Source organism: Sapajus apella, unplaced genomic scaffold (genome assembly GCF_009761245.1).
Source record: "Sapajus apella isolate SASKATOON/1434 unplaced genomic scaffold, GSC_monkey_1.0 scaffold5, whole genome shotgun sequence".
In the NCBI taxonomy this organism is placed as follows: Eukaryota; Metazoa; Chordata; class Mammalia; order Primates; family Cebidae; genus Sapajus; species Sapajus apella.
The window spans coordinates 216,781-238,134 of NW_022436945.1; the positions used below are offsets into that span (position 1 = coordinate 216,781).

The 21,354-nt window shown below is 42.2% G+C and overlaps 1 protein-coding gene across 3 annotated transcripts in view; it reads right to left on the minus strand.

Moving 5' to 3' along the window:
• Nucleotides 1–21,354, minus strand: part of CLNK (cytokine dependent hematopoietic cell linker) — a 198,974-nt gene that overhangs the window by 57,210 nt on the left and 120,410 nt on the right. For all 3 annotated transcript variants that reach the window (XM_032272622.1, XM_032272611.1, XM_032272617.1), the window contains exons 7-8: nucleotides 21,138–21,244; nucleotides 15,017–15,062 (exon numbers count right to left, since the gene is read on the minus strand). In XM_032272622.1, coding sequence (XP_032128513.1) covers nucleotides 15,017–15,062; nucleotides 21,138–21,244 — 153 coding nt within the window. The remainder of the gene's footprint in view (nucleotides 1–15,016; nucleotides 15,063–21,137; nucleotides 21,245–21,354) is intronic.

The window sequence follows — 21,354 nt, forward strand, 5'->3', positions numbered from 1 at the left end:
CTTCTAAGATGCAATCGCAGGACAAGTATAAGGTACACATTCCTATTCCAAAAGGGAGAAAGAAGCAAGAAGATAGGGATAACAGGCCCCACGTGAGACTGAAACCCAAGAGAGAAGACTCTGGGTCTTAAGATTCCAGAATAATTTATTTTTATTCCGTGTCTGGCATTCTGTGCACGCTGGAACAAGGGTTAGGGCCTCTAAGCCTTCAGGACACCCCGCCACTATAGCTTTGTTGGGCTTAGTCCACCCAGTTCTCCCAGATTGGCACTGCACACCAGTAGCTCTACAGCTCAGGTCTTGGTGCCAGGCTCACTCCCATTACCCTGGTGGGGATTCTCTGCAGTGGCCTTGCTCCCATGGCTCCATTAGGCATTGCCCCGGTGGGGACTTTGCATTAGCTTCAACACCACATATCTGCTTTGTATTGCTTTAGTGGGTGCTCTCTACAATGTCTCCACCTGCACCAAGTCTCTGCTTGGGTGCTCAGGCCTTTGATGACATCTTTTGAGATCGGATGGAGGTTGCTGAGCCTCCACAGCTCTTGATTTCTGCAAGCCTGCAGAATTAGCACCACACAGATAATGCCAAGGTTTATAACTTATACCTTGCAGAGCTTCAGTACAGGAGTCTCAGCTGGGGTTGCCTGAGCCAGGCAGCCGTGAAGTGCTATGCTGCAGTGTACGGAGTTGAGTCCCAGGGTGGCTGTGGGCAGTAAGCTGGTAGACATACCCCAATCCTGTCCCTTGAAACCTTTCTTCCATTCTAGAACTCTGGGCCTGTGATAAGAGGGCAGCCTCAAGACCTGTGAAACATCATTGTGGTCATTGTTTCATTGCCTTGAGGAATAGCATCTGGCTGCCTTCCATCTCTGTTAATCTCCTTAAGAAACGGTCACTGGGATATACCCATGGTTTTCTCTCCTGAACACTTTTTCTCTGTTTATGTGGCCAGGCTGAGTTTTCCAAATTTATCCACTCTACTTCCCTTTTAATTATAAATTCTGTAAATTATTTCTCTGCTTTCAAATATCAATGTAAGTTGCCAAAATAACCCTGCAGCTCCATATATACATATATATATACATATATGCGTATATATATATATATATATATACACATATATATATATATGTATTTATTTATTTTTTTTTTTGAGACGCAGTCTTGCTGTCACCCGGGCTGGAGTGCAGTGGAATGATCTTGGCTCAATGCAACCTCCGCCTCCCACATTCATGTGATCCACCCACTTCAGCCTCCGAAAGTGCTGGGATTATAGGCGTGAGCCACCATGCCCAGCCTCCTTCTATATTTTATTTAGAATTTTCTTCTGCCAGATATCCTAGTTTATCACTCTCAAGTTTGGACCTCCTCAAAACCCTCAGGCATAAAAACAATTCATTCAGGTTCTTTGCCAATTTATAACAAGAATGGCCTTTATTCCCGTTTTCAATATCTTGCTCCTCAGTTCTACCTCAAACCTCATCAGAATGGCTTTTACTTGTCACAACCACTTATCTAATTACCAAGAAGTCCCAAACTTTACTTAGCCTTCTTGTCTCCTAAGCTTTCACCAGAATTTAGACTTTTTCTATTCTGTACCTCCAAATTATTCTACTTCTGCCCATTGCCCAGTTTCAAAGCTGCTTCCACATTTGCAGGTATTCATTAACAGCAACACTCCCCTTCTTGGTGCCTATTTTCTGTCTTAGCCTGTTTTTTGTTGCTTAAGACAGAATACTGGAAACTAAGTGATGACTTATATGCAAAAGGGATTTATTTCTTGCAATTGTGGAGGCCAAGAAGACCAAAGCTCAGGGGGTGCAACCTGTGAGAACCTTCTTGCTGAAGGAGACTCACGGCAGAGTACTGAGGCAGTACAGGGCATCAGGTGGCAAGGGGGCTGAGTATGCTGGCTCAGGTGTCTCTTCTTATAAAGCCACCAGTTCCCCTTCCACAACAATCCATTAATCTATCAACCCATTAATCCATTAATGGATTAATTCATCCATGAGGGCAGAGCACTCATGATCCAATTACCCCATTATGCCTCACCTCTCAATACTTCCACATTGGGGATAAAGTTTCAACATGAGATTTGGAGGGGACATTTGAATTATGGCAGATGGGATGAGCACAAGGAGGTGATGGCAGAGGTGGGAGAGTGCCCAGATCACATGGAGTCTTGTACAACATGGTAAAAACATTGCCTTAACTATGGTGAATCTTTCTTAAACCACTTCATTAAGGTATCATTGACATAGGAGACCTTTACAAATTTATTGTACACATCAAGATTGAATTTGGGGATATGTACATATCCATGAAACCATCACCAGCACATATCTGTCACTTACCAAAGTTGGCTCCTGCCCTTTTTGTTACTGTTACTTTATTTTATTTTTATTTTTTGGTAAGAACACTTAACACCTACCCTCTTGACAAACTAAGTACCCAGTACAGTATCATGAGCTATAGGCACTAGGTTGTAGAGTGGATCTTCAGTTTCTTTATGCACCGTAACTGAAGCTCTGTCCTCTTTAAGCATCGCCTTCCCATTTCTCCCTCCGCCTTGCTCCTGGCAGCCACCATTCTACTCTTGGCTTCTGTGAGTCTGACTGTGTTAGATTCCACGCATAAGTGAGACTCTACAGTATTGTCTTTCTGTGTCTGACTTACCTTGGCCCAGCATAATGCCCTCCAAGTCCATCAATATTGTCACAAATAGAAAAATTTCCTTCTGCTTAAGGCTGGAAAATACTCCATTGTATGTATACTCCACAGTTTCTTTACCGTTCACCTGTCTATGAACCCTTAGGTTGCTTCCATATCTCGGCTGTGCTGAAGAATGCTGCCATGAACGTAGAGTGCTGACAGTGCTTTAAGATCCTGTTTTCAATTCTTTGGATATGTACTCGGAAGTGGGATTCCTGAATCATATGGTGTTTCTATTTTTAATTTATTAGAGGAAACTTTATTCTGTTTTCAATAACGGCACTACCAATTTGCATTCTCACCAACTGTGTACAAGGGATCCCTGTTCTCCGTATTCTTGCCAACACTTGCCATCTTTTTCTTTTTTAAGTAATAGCCATCCTAAGAGTTGTGAGGAGATATTTCACTGTGGCTCTCAGTTGCATTTCCCTGATGACCAGTGATGCTGAAAACCACTTCCTCTACGTGTTGGCTACCTGTATTTCCTCCATGGAGAAATGTCCACCCAGATCCTTTGCCCATCTTCCAATAAGGTCACTCATTTTTTAGTTATTCAGTTGCATGAGTTTCTTGTCTATATTGAATATTAATCCTTATCAAGTATATGGTTTGCAAATATTTTCTCCCATTTCATAGTTTGCCTTTTTACTCTGTTGATTGTTTCCTTTGCTGGGCAGAAGCTTTTTAGTTTGATGTAGTCCTGTGTGTTTATTTTTACTTTTGTTGCCTGCCCTTTTGGTCTCATACCCAAAAAGTCATTGGCAAGACCCCATGTCAAGGATCTTTTCCCCATGTTTTCTTCTAGGAGTTTTGTAGTTTTGGGTATACCCCAAGTTAATTTAATTCACCCCAAGTTGATTTCCTTGAATGGTGTGAGACCAGGGTCCTACTCTGTTCTTCTGCATGTTAATATCTAGGCTCTCCACTATTCTTTGACAAGCCCATTTTGTCTCCATTGTGTATTCTTGATGCCTTCGTCAAAAATTAGTTTAATCAATGCATGCATTTATTTCCAGGCTCTGCGCTTTGCCCTACTTGTGTACATGCTTGGTGTACCACTGACCGCTACAGCCCTGTCATGCTATTTGTAATCAGGAAGTGTAGATGGCTCCAGCCTTGTTCCTCTCACTGAAGATTGCCTTGGCCACTCAGAGTCTTGTGCGTTACTCAGGGTGAATCTTTGTGATACGCCGTCCATGTGTCCTATGTTGTCATTATAATGTAGAATTCTTTTCTAGCATCACTTAGCATTCCTCCCCCACTTTTAAGATTCTTGTGTAGGGTAATATAAGCAATAGTTACAAAAATCCATGGGGGTTTCAGCCACATCAAAAATGCCAACTGGCAACCACTAATACCATGAGCGTCACTTAATCATTGCTTAGCTAACCAAAATCCTTCAAAGTAAGAGGTCAAAGTGAACTTTAAGGAACTTTGCAAGTGAAAAAATAACTGGATCAAACAAGCAAAGTAACTTATCTACCGTTATACAGCTTTGAGGGTAATTCAGATAAATTCTAGCAAGCTTTTTTAAATTTGGGGGTTTTATTTAATGAAGCAATAATAAGTCAAGTATTTGTGATATTTAGAGGAGAGTGAGCATTGGAGCTGAATTTGTAAAGATTGAACCTTGATTCTGTTCATACTATGGGCAGGATCATGGCAAGTGCTTAATAAATGTTTATGAAATAAGCAAATGGATTGGGGAGTGAATGAATTTCCCCATCTGGAGGAGTAAGGAGTGCTTATTTATACTTCACAGAAATTCATGTGTGGAATAAATGCACTGATGCACTTCAAGGCACGGTTCTTAATGCACAGCTGCAGTTACTGCTATCATTATGGTATGAAAAATCAGAGGGAAAATGGGAGTTTACTCTCCTAGTGAAGTACCCAGATATTCTAAAACGCTAGGAAAAGTTCTCTGTCTGTCAAACAAGAGGAGCCAACATTGTTCAAAGTCTTTCCCATCTTCAGTTTTCTCTTGGAGAAGCCCGGCATGCTCGCCACCTCGTGGTCACAGGGTGTAATTAGCACCATCTGCCCAGAGACTCATTTGCTTTTCCGTCTCAAGACAGATCTCACATGAGCTGTCAAAACTACTGCTTTTGTGGAGGTAATGTATTGAGGAGGGCATAGCATGGTTGCAGAATCCGATGGACCTTCGTTTGACTCTTTCAACTACAACCTATTATGGTGAAACCATGAAGACATTGTCAATATCACCGTGCTCTGGGAGGGTTAAAGTAAGGCCTCTTGGAGAAGGGGAAAGAGTTAAGAGATTGTTCTTTGGAGTGGCTGGTGCCGGCTTGCAAGGGGCACTTGCTTAACTTTCAGGAATTCTGTGAACTCGTTTTACATATGGCCATTATTAAAAATAAACTATGTAAATGTACACTGAAGTTACAGTAGCCCCCCAGCTTATCCTGGGGGGAAATGTTCCAAGACCCACGGTGGATATCTGAAACTGAGGATAGTAACAAATCCTCTATGTCCTCTGCTTTTCCTAAATATACAGACAGACCTATGACAAAGGCGATATGTGACAGCAAAACTAGCACATACTTTTTTTTCCTTCTTCCCAATTTCATGGATAGAAGATTCATTTTTGTTGTAGATCCCAGTAACCTCAGCATACAACATCTTTTCTTGCCTTTTCAAGTTGAGAACTTCCACCTTTTCACTGAAAGGACTCACTTTACATCTTCTGTTTGGCAAATCAGAACTGCCAGCATCACTACTCTTGTACTTTGGGACCATTATTAGGTAAAATAAGGGTGACTTGAACTCAAGCACTGCGATACCACGCAGGGGATCTGATGGCCAAGACAGCCGCTGAGTGACTAATGAGTGGGTAATGGACACAGTGCAGTGGAAACGCTGGACAAAGAAATGATTGGAGCGGGACTGCTCAGGATGTCATCATGCCACTCAGAAACAGTGTGCAAATTAACACATAGGAATTGTGTATTTCTGGAATTTTCCACTGGATATTTTCGGACCTTGGTTTGCCATGGTTAACTAAACCTGTGGAAAGTGAAACTGGGGATAAGGGGGGACCGCTGTCTTTGTTTTTCACTTAGCTACTGTTCAGTTAGTGCTAAATATGTAACATATGCAATACCCTCCCCCCGCTTTTTTTGAGACCAAGTCTCGCTTTGTTGCCCAGGATGGAGTGCAGTGGTGTGGTCTTGGCTCACTGCAACCTCTGCCTCCTTGGTTGCAGCAGTTTTCCTGCTTCAGCCTCCCGAGTAGCTGGGATTAGAGGTGTGTACCACCACACCTGCTCATGGTTTTTTTTTTTTTTTTTTTTTTTTTTTTTTAAGTAGAGACGGGCTTTTACCATGTTGCCCAGGCTACTGAGTTGTCTCGAACTCCTGGGCTCAAGTGACCCACCGGCCTCAGCCTCCCAAAGTGCTGGAGTTACAGGCATGAGCCACCACCCCTGGCTGCAATACCTTTTAACTATGAAATACAATCATGCAAATCAACACTTTCAGGAATAGAACATAAGTATAATGCTCTGTAATTAGAGATGCAGACTTGGGACAAAATTAGATAAACTTGGTCTCAATCAAAAAATGTATTGTGTTTAAGACCTTTATGATTTATGAAAGCAAACCATTAGGATATGATGTCCTGATGATTAATTATGGAAGAGTCCACAGAAGCAACTTATGCTTCACGTGGCTACTAATGTCTATTTGGCAAGGCCTGTTTGAGAAACTTCTCCAAGTCTGCTGAAACTTTCAGAAATTAATCACAGCCATACACGGCTGAAACCATTGTTTGGGTTTCAACGGGAAGAGATTAAGTTAGGCAAAACCAAGGATGTGGGAGAAACCTGCCTGCTCTAGCAGCTCCTCAAGGAAGGTCAGAAAGTGTATTTTCCTAGGAACACGCACTTCAACTGCTTTCATGCTAAGGTTAGTGAGAGATGTGGGCTAGAAACATTTTTTCCAAAGGAAGCCTGGGTGATATCTTTTCCCCTGACCTGGGTGTCTCAGGGAATAGAGGAAGGGAAAGGAGAGGATGATACGGGTGGTAGTGTAGCTGGATTTGTATGTATGAATCATATCCATGAATTCACAAAATGCTGGACCACTGAGTTCTACTGTGTTTCTACAGATAAGAGATTAAGGCCCAGCGAAGGAATATAATATACCTAAACTCCAAAAGAGACAGATGGGGCCAGAAGCCACCCAGGCTTCTTGACTGGCCCCTCTACAGGTGCCCACCTAATGGCAATGTGTGATTGAGGCCACAGCCTCATCTCCAGGTGCTTCTAGGACCTACTAAACTATTAAAATGGGCTAAATTACAGATTTAATTTGAGAAATATTTGCTATGCATCTGATACAGGAAAAAGAAATTATTTAGGCAGTTAGTAAGGGCAAAAGAGTCCCCAGCAGAACTTTTCTTCTAAAAAAAAAAAAAAAAAAAAAAAACAGCCCAAGCAATCATTTCTTTTCTAACCAAGAGCCTGAAAGATTGAGCTGCAAAAATAGATAAGGAAGTTGGAAGCTTGTGTGGTCGGTAGCAGGGTGGGGCAGGGAGGAGGCCTGTAGCTATATCAATTAAAAAAAGGCTACATGTCCACCATGGAATCTTCATCTTCCCTTTTTTTGTTAGCACGTGTGCAGTAAGAAGGAAATGGGTGGCATGGAAAAGCTCAGGCCGAGAACCCATCTGCATAATAAGATTGAGGTGGGGCTGCCAGAGATTCGTGCCCTATGTGGATGGCACAGCTAGTCCTGATCGGGTTTTCATGCCCTATGTAGAACACACATTGCCTCCTCACTAGCTCATCCATAACCCCCTATTTCACTGTAGATTGGCAACCCATTTTTCCGGGGCTCCTCTCCATAGCAGAGAGCTATTCTCTTTCTTTTGCCTGTAAAATTTCTGCTCTTAACCTCACTCTTTGTGTGTCTGCATCCTTGATCTCTGTGAGACGCTGTGAGACAGCAAACTTCAGGTGCCAGCCCAGAAAACGAGGCCAGTTCTCATCCACCGTGTCCCCGAGCCGATGCCACGTGTTTGCTATCAGGAAAACAATGTTCCATAAACCAATGTCTCTGTGATTGAGACATCTAGCTTATCTTTATACGTTCGTCTAAAACATTTTATACATTCATCTAAGTGATTTACTTATATGCTAAAGAAAAAACTCCACCGGGCATGAGAAGTAAGATTCTGATGAAATAAGATATATTTCCCTTCTATGTGAAACTGCCTTTGGCCTTCAGAGAGAGAATCTGGAAAACTTTCCAGAGCTAGGAGGAGGACAGAGGGTAAAGGAAGGAGGACAAACGCCTTTGCTGCACGTCTGCTCCGTGTCAAGGACTGTGCCGCAGTTTTTTGTTGGTTTTCACCTTTAAGGAAGTCAAATACTGTAGGATGTAGGTGCTGTTTTCTCTGTTTTTCTACACATGGAAAACTACATTTAGAGAGGTGAAATTTCTTGTTGTAGGTCTCATATTTGGGAAGCAGTAAAGCTGGGATTTGAACCCAGGGCTACTTGTCACCAAGTCCAGCATTACTTAAACACCTTCTAGCTGCTTCTTCCTGTGTTTTTTTGGGACAGGGTCTCATCCTGTCACCCAGGCTGGAGCGCAGTGGTGCGATCTCAGCTCACTGCAACCTCTGGCTCCCAGCCTCAAGCTATTCTCCCACCTCAGCCTCTCTGGTGGCACAAATATGTGCCACCACACCCAGCTAATTTTTGCATTTTTTTGTAGAGATGGGGTTTTGCTTTGCTGCCCAGGCTGGCCTTGAACTCCTGAGCTCAGGTGATCCACCCACCTTAGCCTGACACAGTAGCTCACACTGGGGTTACAGGCATGACCATTGCACAGGGCCTTGGCTGCTTCTGAATATCACACCTCACTTCCCCTGAGGACGCTGTCTCACACCTCAGTCAAATGTCCTATGAAGCCTTCCTGGGAGACACAATTCTTCCTCCAAGGCAGAATTAAGTATGTACTTTTTTGAGTTCCCACAATACTTAGTATAGGAATCACCAGACTGCAGGCTCCTCCAGGCCTAAGGTCTCCCATGACTCAGAGCCAGCTTAGTGCCCAGGCACAAGGTAATTTTAAACAAAGTGGCCTAAGATCACACAAACACACTAGGCAGTGTTGTAACTGTCAGTAAATACGATGTGCTCCCTCCCTTTCGGGAAATCCTTGTCTGGTTAGAAAAACAGACATATAAACAGAGTGCTTATGATGGGGCTTACGGATAGCCAGCCCTAGTGTTGAGCACATAAGAGGTGCTATATATTATTGGTTGAATTATGATGAAATAAGATACATTTTCCTTTTATGTGAAACTGCCTTTGTGAAGATTACATCAGTGAGAGAATTATAATATTAATAGTAAGCTAAACTAACTCACTCCCCATCTTGCCTTACCCTTATCTACCCCTGCACGATTGGGCCAAGCTAACTTTGGAAGACACTCAGGCTACAGTTTCAAGGATAATAGGCCTTGCCCAAAACTCAATCACTTTTGTAAAGCTAACAGGAAACCATCAGGCGGTGGGGAAGAGAACAGCCTAAGTCCTGCTAAGGCGCAGACATAAGTGATTGTCAGCCATTACTCCCAAGGTTATAAGACATGCAACTTCCCCAGTTATTCCTGCAAATAACACCACTGTTGTAGGGTGGCTTTTGAAGATAGCTTTCTCGTTTTTTTGCATGCATGCCTGATATCTATGGTTCCACCTAAATCCAATGGCTCCACCATCCCGCTAACCTGTGGCCTCACCCAGAAGCAATTCATCAGCTGGAAGACAGCTTCAAACCCCTATGATTTCATCCCCACGCCAACCAATCAGCAGCAAGCACCTGTTACCTGCCCTCCCATCTCTTCCCCCAAACTGCCTTTGAAAATCCCCTAACCCATGAGCTTTGAATAAGGTGATTTGAGTATGAACATCTCGCACGTGGCGTGGTCAGCCTCGTGTCTATTAAGCTCTTTCTCTACGGCAGTGCCATGGTCTCTCTTTATGCAGTGGACAGGAAGAGCTCCTCTGGAGGTTACATGTGTACCCATTTTCCTCCTGCTTTACAATCTTCTCTATCCTTTCCATACAAGCAACTTTTGCTATTCCAATTTCATGTTTATTATTAATGGCCTTTTCTTCACATTGTGATGTGGATTTGGAATTGGAAATACTAAGTAGAGGAGAGAGACGGCAAGCTTATCACTGTCCAACACTCCCCCAGGGACTGGCAGGAAGAGGAAGGGAGGCACGCAGGGCGGAAGCAGTTACATCCACAAGATGTCTATAGATGTGGCTTTCATAGATTGAGGAATATCCGCCCCAAACTTTGAATGGATCATTTATAATACCCGAGAAACCACTCTGAATGGGAAATGTACTGTGAACCCAGAAATGAAACTAATATATGAGTCAGTCTAGGCTTTTCTCACATGTTTTCTAAGGAGCATGGGCCAAAGAACATGACCCAAGAAAAAGCAGCATCCATGGACACTTATGTTATAAATGCTCCGTGCCCTGTTCCCCTCTGGAGATCCACAATGCTCTAAAAACTTGGGCAGTAAAGGTTATCTGTTTATTTTTGTTTAACTCAGTGTTTCTCAAGGTTAGTGCATTCAGAGTTTCCCTTTTATTTATTTACTCATTTATTTTATTTTATTTCTGATGCGAAGTCTTGCTCTGTTGCCTAGGCTGGAGTGCAGTGGTACAATCTCCGCTCACTGCAACCTCTGTCTTCCAGGCTCAAGCAATTCTCCTGCCTCAGCCTCCCAAGTAGCTGGGATTACATGTGCAAGCCATCATGCCCAGCTAATTTATTTATTTATTTTTTTTGTATTTTTAGAAGAGATGGGGTGTCACCATGTTGGCAGGCTGGTCCTCAAACTCCTGACCTCAGGTGATCCACCTGCCTTGACCTCTCGAAGTGCCAGGATTACAGGCATGAACCACCACGCTTGGACTTCCCTTTTATTTATTATGACTCTCAACATCTCACACAATTAGTTTCAGATAACTTTACTTTGAGCTTCTTAGAGCTTCATTCATTGCATCTTACTTAGAGCAAGGACCAGTGGGAGGAGGTTGTAGGAAGACATTGCTGTTGCTCAGATTGAGCTGAAAGTAAACAGCTGGGGCCACTTAAAGGTAGCGTGCGCTTCCTGGGAAGGTGGTGAGGCTCCTGAGCCACTCGAACATCTGTGAGGGATGGGGTGTCTCAGTTACAATGAGGGGCTGAATCATGGAGATTCTGCTATTTTAAAACTTTTGATTAAATAAACAAAATAACCCTTCCATTCTGCTGACTTGCACGTAAGCCATGTAGGTATAGAGGCCACTTGTCCCAGTTTAACCTAGATGTCTCTGGTTTTAATTTGGAATGTCCTGCTTTTGAAGAATCCCTCCATCCGGAGCAAACTGGGATGGTTGATTCCAGTGAACACCCCAAAATCACAGGGAAAAGAAACAGTGCTATTCATTATGCATGCGTATCAAGTCATTCTGAAATGGTTTCATGGGGAGGACCATGTTTTGCCTATGCAAAAGGCAGTTCTTGTACATTGCAATGCTATTGGGAACCGAATCTTCACTGGGGAATTATTCTTTGGGGATATGAATTTTCTGGAGCTTCTTTTATTAAGTACCTTTTCAGTCTCCTATTTGTGGCTACTTCATATTTCTCTATCAGAAAATGAATTTGTTACATCAAGCAGTTACAGATTCCTTTCCTTTTCTCTGAGCTGCATTATTTTTTTCGTGTGGTAGTGAGACAAAATACTGCTCTTTAGTTCAATTAAGGAGTGATTTCATGAAGTTAACGTTAACTTCGAATGAACATTGTATCAATGTCTCTGTTGCTTTTGAGCCACAGGTTGTGGCTGAAATACATTTACATCTAAAATGCTCGGGGAATAATATTACATTTATTGCCGATCAATTCTGCAACCTCAGGCGAGTTATTTATGCAAAGGAGAGACGATACCAAATCTCATTATTGCAATATTGTGTGTTGCCAAGTTCTGCCACTAGGGAGCAGTATCATCTATCAGTTCACTCTGGCCCTGCACTTTGTATAGTCTGGATGAATGGGATATTAGCTACGGAATGAGAGGGAGAGTTTGCAGAAAGCATTTTATACACTAGCCAACACAGAAAACCCTGGCAACATTACCACAGTGGAATAAACCTTGGCTTTGGTCTTGTGACTACTGGCTGATGGCCTTGAGCAAGCCACTTCCCTTGCTAAGTTTCCTTATGTAAAATGAGGGAATTGACCCAGATTAAACTCATTTCTGATTCTAATTTCTTCAGCATCTAAACTCGTCTAAAAGCAAACTAGTATAAAGGTCTTTTGATGGCATTTTGTGGAATTCTACTTTGCTTCTTTTCAATCAGCTCGTATTTCTGGATATACATGTTCACTAGCCTAAGCCTAATTCTCTTTTTTTTTTTCTTTTCTTGGAGGTTTATTGTATTTCTTTATAAATTCATTCTTGTATATGGTATACTTGTCACCTCAAACGAAATTGGCTTAGAGTTTGTGCTTGGTTCACATCTACAGCAAAGAGAAAATGCAGTTTAGCTTCCTTTATTCTCAGCTTTGGTTTCTCTAGGAAAATAAGCTACACAATATTTGAAAATTATAGCTATTTATCTGAAAATAAGATGATTTCTTCTAGATCTGTGGTTAATGCTAGTGGTGCATCACACATAACTTGTATTGTAAATACTTTGCTGCCAAATAAACTTTTACCCATTTTATAGGAATGAAAAACAAAAAGTCAAGCTTGGGGAAGATAAGTTCTTGAAATCTGACAGTTTCCAGATAATGTCAGAATATGATTGCAAGAAAAATGACATAAAATGTACATTAACATAAATCTATAACTGCTCGACTTGATGAAAAATATCACCATAAAATTCTGCCATTACCGAAACCACAGATATGTTTTTTTCTAGGACTTTTTGTGAGAGTGAATAAATTATCTGAGAATGTGTTTGCATCAAAAATACAGAATTTTGTAATAAACACATAAATCATCCAAGCATCTTTTCAGCAAGATGCCTGATCCTAGAATGGGGGGCATTCATATTAATTTCTCCCCTTCCAGCCTCGTTCTAGATATGGTACCTTAGGGCTCTGCATGGTGATGGGGAACCATCAGTTATGGAGGTGAAGGGGAGGATGATGTAAAAAAATTACTCGTATTGAAGAAGTCTTCTATCCCAACCTGTCCCACCCCAAAAGCCTCAACGTCTCTGAACCTTTTGCTTTCACTGAAGTCCTCTTTGCAGTTGTGGTCTCAGCTTACACTGGAGTCTGCTTTACAAAATGCTCATATTTCTGTAGTCATGGGACTCATATATCAGCCAACATTTGCTGTAAAACAGACACAGCACTAACTTAATCCTGAAAGATATGTTTTTGTTGCTTTCCTTGAGGAACTGGTTTGTTTTTTGCAATGGGAAATTCATATCATGTAAGAAAGTTTGATTCCCTTTTTGCTTAGACTACCAGGTGGCTCAGAGGCAAGTTCACAGTTTAACCATAATAGAATTTAGTGATGTGTGTCTGAGAATCTTACATTTTATCTTCATTTTAATTATGTCCTCTATCTAGATTTTCTTCTGTTTCATTGTTCAAGCTTTTATTAACTAATATCTTTGTGAACTGAGGCAAATGGTAGATAAACATACAGATAGGTAAACAGACATACTGATATGTGAAATAATGGTCAAATAAATTTTTGAAGCCAGAGAAATGAGGGTGGATGCCCATAGTGAACTATAATAAGGTGGCAATTGTGAAGTTCATTTCTCATCTGATTTCTCTCCAGGACTCATTTCTCAATGAAAGCCTACAAAGCATATTATTATGACTGAGGCCATTTGTGTATCAGATGATCCTGGTCTGGTGTGTGATTCCTCTAAGCTTCCCATCCCATCCTCTGTTAAGAAAAGCGAAAATACTTCCTCTGTGTTAATTCACCAGCTGTTCTTTAACCTGCTGGTTAAAAAAAGGAGAAGGAGGACTCAGAAAGGTTAGGTGTCTTACTTGAGGTCACACAGCCAGGGAGTGTGCCTTCGTTTCAGCTCGTCTCCATGCTCTTTCCACTGTGCTGGCGCTTCCTGCTGAGTGTCTTCCATCTGCCCTCCAGAACCTCCCTCCGCCTTCACCCTGCTCTACCCTGCTCTCTGCCTGGGACACTGACCAGTAGGGACACACAGGGACTGCCCTGTCCTCTTGTTTCTAGTTAGGTGTAGCCATTGGGAAGCCCAAGCAGGAGGTCACAGAGAGGTTGGAGAGAGAGGTCGGACGTTTACTCCCTTGATCTCCTCCCCAAGAAATCTACCTGGGCTGGTGGCGTCCAGTGATCACTGCTCCTCTCAAGGTGGCATACAAGTTCCTTGTAGTTTTCAGTTACTGTCTCCTCATCCCTTTGCACCTGGGGTAGGGCCAGTCCCGCTGCTGTTAGCCGTGTTCCGGCACCATTCCTGCTTCTCCCTATACTGCACACACCTGGTAAATAGTTCCTTTGGCATACATTTCCTTAAATGATCCTAATTTGAATGTGCAGTCTATTTCCTGTTGGGACCCTTGCTGGTACACCTTCCCATTAAAGAAAAGATGGTGCTGGTAATACATTATAGAAGATAGCATTAGACACATGAAAGGTGAATTTGATATGTTTCAATTATTGGGGAAAGTAAATGTTGACCCTGTCTTCTTTTCCAATCAAACCTTGCTAGAGGAGATAGGGGCATGTGGGAATGGCGAGAGAAGCTATAATGGACAAAATACCATCAAAATGTCTTTGGCTTATCTTACATTTATGCTTCTAGCACTACTGAAATTGATTATTTGCTTTCAGGCTCGTACCTGTATTTTTGTCTTCAAATTGAGTTGTTTTGCCTAAAGCCTTAAAATCTGTTTTCATATTAATTAATCAACGTTTTAAAATTAGATTTCTATCTTGTGACTTTTCGGGGCTATGCTTAGAGAGATAACACGATTTTATATTTAATGCAATCCATATGTTTCAAAACAATTCATTTCCCAAATTGCACAACAGAGAATGTGAGTTTTTACAATCAATTTCATCATTAATAAGGTAAGGCGATAAATAGGCGTAAACTGTGCGAGACTCTGTCTAAAATTAGTTTTTCCTGAAGTGTAATTCAGTAGATCACCTTGTTTAAGATCACTCATGACCACAAACAACAGTGCAAGAGGTTCTCAGAAGCAAAATAAATGTTTTCATACTTACGTTTTAAAGTTTGTGTGACATGACTTTACCTTTTATGTTTTGACTCCTGATGTCCTTGGAAATGGGTTTGTTCACCTGTACAAGACAATGTGGCACCATTATGTCTTCAGTTGTGACTATGAGACCATCTGTGGTCTTGACACCCTCTGTGGTTAGGTTCCCCAGGATAAAGCCATAAGTCCCTAAACTCTCTGGTTTTCGATGTATGGTTGGCTGTCATCAAACATGTATAAATACATGCACCTCTGCCAACGAAGAGTGCAGTGGCCTGAGTGGTGTTTGGTATAAAAGCACGTGGGGTTGGGAACCAATCCTGCCTCTATTGCTGGCCATGTAAAAGGCATTGAGTATATTATGAACTTCACATTTTTCATCTTTACCACCAGAAAAATGCTCATCATTCACGTCTCTGAGTTAACATGAAGATCCATCTATGGGGTCAGGTACATGAAAGCAATGAGGCGGGCAGGTCAGAGTATGGCCTTGTGAGAAGGGCTGAATTAGGATTCCATCTCCAGCTCCTGCCGACTGTGAGAACATGGCAAATTACTTAGCCTTCTGAGGCTCAGTTTCCTCATCTGTGAAATGGAGGTAACAAAAGCACTGATACCTTTTTGAGGATGGGAGGATAACACAGAACACACCATGCAATGTGCCAAGAACACACTAACCACATTGAATAAATGTGTCACTATTAATATTATTAAAGACATTAGTGAACTATTAATATTATTAAAGACATGAGTGAACTATTAAGGGGTACACAATGGGAAGACGTAAGCGTGAAGAAGATGAAGATCATAAAGGGTTCCCTATGTCTTTGAAAACCTTTAAGCCCAGGTTAACATTAGGCTCTTAGTATTAGTCTTGATTGGCAGCAGGTTGAGTTGGGCATGGAGGGTCAGGGGCTCATTGAATGCCCTGTCAGCTCTTATCTTCTGTGGAACACTGAACCACAGTATTTATGCCTGGAAAGGGCATGACCCTTCTTCTTTGGGTTATGTCTAGTCAGGGTTGAGTGCTGCTTGGATTTTTTAATTGTGGCTGTTGTCTTCTTAATTACACCATTTGCTTCCAGTTTCTCCAGGGTTACCTTAGGGCGACTGGGTGCTGGAGGGTGTTTTCAGCGTTCTGGTTGCACCCTCATCTTTTAGTCTTTCCTGCACGCCTGCTCCACGGAGGGAGTTTCTCTCAGTGCCACGCCCCGCCCTGCATTGCTAGCCTGGTCACTCAGGCAGGAGATGTTCCCCGTTGTCTCTATCTCAGGTGGGACTTGCATGCTCGGGGTCTTAGGATGGGGCTCCACACAGTCCCAAGCAGCAGTATTACTAGAGAATTCCCAGGCCCAGGAATATTTCCTGCCCCACTCCTGGGGAGAGTTCCAATTTCTATCAAATACATATTTACTAGTGCCTACTATGTGCCTGTAGCAATGCTAGACTGTGAAGGAACAAAGAGAAATAAGAGCTTGGATTCACAGGTGCATTATAACGGATTTTTCAATTTGGGTACTATTGAGAATTGAGATTTGGGGTCAGATAATTCTTGTGCCTTGTAGGACGCTTAGCAATATCCCTGTCTTCTCCCACCAAATGTCAGTAGCTCTCAGTCATGACAACCAAAAGTGTCACCGGACTTTGTCGAAAGTCGCGGGGGTGGGGGGGGGCGCGGAAACATTCACGGCTTCTTTCATAAGACTCCTCCAAAGGCACTGGTGTGCTCACCCCCATCTGAGCACTTCCTAGAACATGGAAACTGCCCATCTGGGTCACTGCCTCCTCCCTTAGACTGTGGCCACCGGTTTGCCTTTCTACCCCTATTGCTAAGCACAGTGCTTGGTACGCAGTACACACTCAATAAATAGAAGGTTGGGCAGTGGTTTAGGGCAAGACGGTTGTAACCCATCTAAGGGTTCTAGATAAGAACTGGCCTATATAAAAATTATTGAAGATCCATTTCATTTTTTCTTTTTTTTTCCCTTTAAGGCAGGGTCTCACTCTGTTTCTCAGGCTGGAGTTCACTCTGTCATCCAGGCTGGAGTGCAGTGGCACGATTTCAGTTCACTGCAGCCTTGACCTCCCGGGCTCAAGCGATCCTCCCACTTCAGCCTCCCAAGAAGCTGGGACTACAGGCATGCGTCACTATGCCCAGCTAACTTTTGTACTTTTTGTAGAGAGGGGGTTTCACCATGTCACCCAAGCTGGTCTTGAACTCCTGGGCTGAAGCAATCCACCTGCCTCAGCCTACCAAAACATGGGGACTGCACGTGTGAGCCATCACACCTGGCTGAAGATACATTTCACAGATAATCACAACAAAAATGTGCAGAACTAGTAAGAATCAACTCCTAGGAATGAGATTGCCACAAAAAAGATAATCCGCTTGACATACATACTTGACATTACAACACGGATTACAAAAGTAAAACAACCCCCGCTTTTGTTTTGTTTTGTGTGTTCTGTCACTCAGGCTGGAGTGAAGTGGCAGGATCACAGCTCACTGCAGCCTCAACCTCCCAGGCTCAGGGGATCCTCCCACCTCAGCTACCAGAGTAGCTGGGACTACAGGCATGCTCCACCATGCCCAGCTATTTTTTTTTTCATGTTTTTAAAGAGATGAGGTGTTACTATGTTACTCAAGCTGGTTTTGATGGAGCTCCTGGGCTCGAGCAATTTGCCTGCCTCGGCCTCCCAAAATGTTGGGATTACAGGCATGAACCACTGCACCTGGCTAAAACTCCCTCTTTATCTGAATTGAGGCCAAACACTTGTTGAATTTGTGAGACAATGTCCCTCCAAAATCTTGCTCACCTTGCCCTAGCCTTTTTCCTCACATGATTTCACTTGACTTAATGAACTCAGATTGTAGTTCCACCTACAAAGTGATCTAACCAAAGGAAGAAACTTGTTTTTAACAGGAAGCTGCAAAGATGATACGAAGGAACAGAAAGTAAGGATAAAGACTTAAATCCTGGCATGGTTGTTTTTTAAAAAATCAAATGAGAATTATCCTTTGTAAAAAAGGAATTCTACTCAAGGTTTACTTATGTGAAAAGGGATTGTCAGTCATTTACAGGGAAGGTTCAGCTCAACTTTTGGTTCAGTGTTCCCTCCTTCTTCAGCCACTGGTCCAATCTCTCTGGAATTCTCATTCCCTGACAGTGTTTTATGCTCTGGTGATGAGTGTTCTGAAATGCCCTCCTCCCTCTCAGAAAGCCCCTGGGGGACTGCCCTAGATGCAGATCTTGACGATAGTAGCAAATAATAGCAGGAAAGCAGAAGGATTTTGAAGGCCAGACTGAGAAAGTCTTCTTCGCGAACAGAAGTTGAACTGGGGAAGGACTCTGTCTCTTTTCCTATTAAACAGGTATTTATTTTTAAAGCTTGAGCTCAAATGATTGAAAGTTTGTTATTTTTCATTCATTTAACCAGTATCTATTGAGAACCTCTTACAAAGGCTCCATGCTAGGTGCTGGGGCTAAAATAGCACCTGACCTCATGCAGATGTCCTCTGTGGACTGATTGCTTTGTGCTTCAGGCTGGAGGTCCAAAGATCCATTTATGGGATCTTACTGAAGTTCCATTTCCTTTCTTCCCTTTCCCCTTCCCCTTCCCCTTCTTTCCTTCTTTTCTTGACAGGATGTTACTCAGGCTGAAGTGCAGTGGCGCGATCTCAGCTCACTGCAGCCTCGAACTCCCAGGCTCAAGTGATCCTCCCACCTCAGGCTTTGTGCTGGAAGCATATAGAAATACTGTGTTTTCTATGTATTACTATAACAGTGATGGGATTTTATAGGTAAGACCATGAAGGCCCAGAGAGGGTAACAGGTCCAAAGGCACAGGGCTTATAAAATTGGAGCCATTAAAATGAGAGTGATGATTTTGCAAGATTGTTGTGTTTTATTTTTATTTTTTTTTTAGATTGAGTCTCGCTCTGTTGCCCAGGCTGGAGTGCAGTGGTGCAATTTCGGCTTACTGCAATCTCTGCCTCCCTGTTTCAAGTGATTCTCCTGCCTCAGCCTCCTGAGTAGTTGGGACTATGGGCACCTGCCACCACTCTGGCTAATTTTTGTATTTTTAGTAGAGACAGAGTTTCACCATATTGTCCAGGGTGCTCTCAAACTACTGAACTTGTGATCCACCTGCCTCAGTGGATGGCGCTTTTCAAAGTGCTGGAATTACAGGGGTGAGCCATCGCTCCTGGTGCAAGATTGTTTTAAGGATTAAATGTCATTCATTCTTTCAGTTCGATCTCTACTGAGAATTTTTTTCCTTGACCTTCCTTATCCTGCATTATCATTATTTTTCAAAGCACATTTGCTTATCTATTGTTTAGTGTGTATTAATTTATTATTGGTCTCCTACCACTAGCATATATGTTTCTTGAGAGCAGGGAACTGGTCGTTCACGGATGTGTCTTTGGAGTCTGTAATTGTGTCTGATCCTAGCAGGCATTAATGACATAGTTCTTGAATGAATTTGTCGAGTGAATGATTGAAGTGTTTTACCATCATTGCTGCGCCTGTGTGAAAAGGAAGAGTTTGATTTTTCATCACTTGTCTTGCCCCCTCAATGTCTATCAGATATCTTCTGTGTAAACGGTCGATCTTGCTTGGTAAAATTTGTAGTTTCATTTTTCTGTCCAAATTAACAGAATCCCTCAAGTTAAACAGGCAATGTGAATATGTAATACGTGAGGAATATTTGAAAGCACTTTAATACTCACTCATAACTGTGGTGCAAACTAAAAAAAACATAGTAAAATCTCTTCTTAAAGAATGCAACTGAAAATATAATAGCCAGTTTTGATGATATTTCTAAGGGGGTGGACATTCTTATATAGGGTTTCTGGGAGGGTAAATGGAAATAATTTTTTAGAAAGGAAATTTTACGATATATATTAAAAGCCTTTAAAATGTCTTCACTCAGTGATTTAGTAAAATAATTTGAAAATCCCATAATGGATTATGCTTTATCTATGAAAATGATGCTTATGAATGCTTGCTTATCACATGAGAAATTGTTTTGTAACCAGAACTTAATGTAAGTAGGAAAATAAAGCAGGTATATAAAAAACAATTAGGCTTTCCTTGTATGACAGACATCTGCGTAGAAAACAATGACAATGAAGAGCACCACAATGTTATAACCAATAACTGCAATCCCAGGGGCGATCATTTGTATTTTATGCATTTCTCTATTAAGAAAATTAAATGTTGGCTGGGTGTGATGGCTCACACCTGTAATCCCAACACTTTAGGAGGTTGAGGAGGGTGGATCACGAGGTCAGGAGTTTAAGATCAGCCTGACCAAGATGGTGAAACCCATCTCTACCAAAAATACAAAAATTAGCCGGGTAGGATGGTGGGAGCCTGTAATCCCAGCTACTCGGGAGGCTGAGGCAGAGAATTGCTTGAACCCAGGAGGCAGAGGTTGCAGTGAGCTGGTATTGCACCACTGCACTCCAGCCTGGGTGAAAGAGTGAGATTCCATCTAAAAAAAAAAAAAAAAAAAAAAAAAGAAAAAGAAAAAGAAAAAGAAAATTGAGTGTTAGCAAATGTTTTATTAAAAATAAAATTCTATGTATTCATTTATGGCATTTGCCCTTACTAGATTTTTTTTTTGAGACACAGTCTCACTCTGTCGCTCAGGCTGGAGTGCAGTGGTGCAAACTTATCTTTCGTAGCCTTCAAGCAGCATTTTGAAATAAGCGTGGTAGGATTTTCTGTTTTTCCCTGTTTGGTAAATAAAGTTACAAGGAGGCTTAGAGAGTTTTCATGACTTACTTTTACCTCCCAGCTCATAATTCACCACGTTGGGCTGAGACTCTGGGCAAAATCTTATATTATGATCAGAAAGATTTGAATTCATGTTCTTTCTCTGGAGAATGCAATGAACATTAGATGAGATGCATGTGAATGTCCTTAGCTTGCTCTCTGGCTCACAACCTTCAACACATCTGAATTCTCCTCCCTTCTAGAGGTAGGGCCATGATGCTACCAGTCACAAGAGTCACCTCCTGTCCACCTCAATGAGCTCGACCTGCTCTTTCCCTAATGAGATCGCCTGAGGGACAGGAGATGGGGCAGTTTCTGACTGGTTAGGAAGAGCCCTACACATGTTTGGGTCACAAGGTCTAGCCTTTACTCACTCTTTCCAACTTCGTCTGTGTGTTCCAGGCTTGCTGTCCAATGGGGATAGAGGTCCTGGTGTCTAACAGAAGGGAAGTGTCCATTGCACCCTTGAAATAGCGTGTATCTGTGCAAACAGAAAAATATTAAAGTCAGACCTTATGTGGACTCCGCACACTACAATTTACAAAATATCTGCACATCTACAAACTCATTGGATCATGACAACGAGCAGGG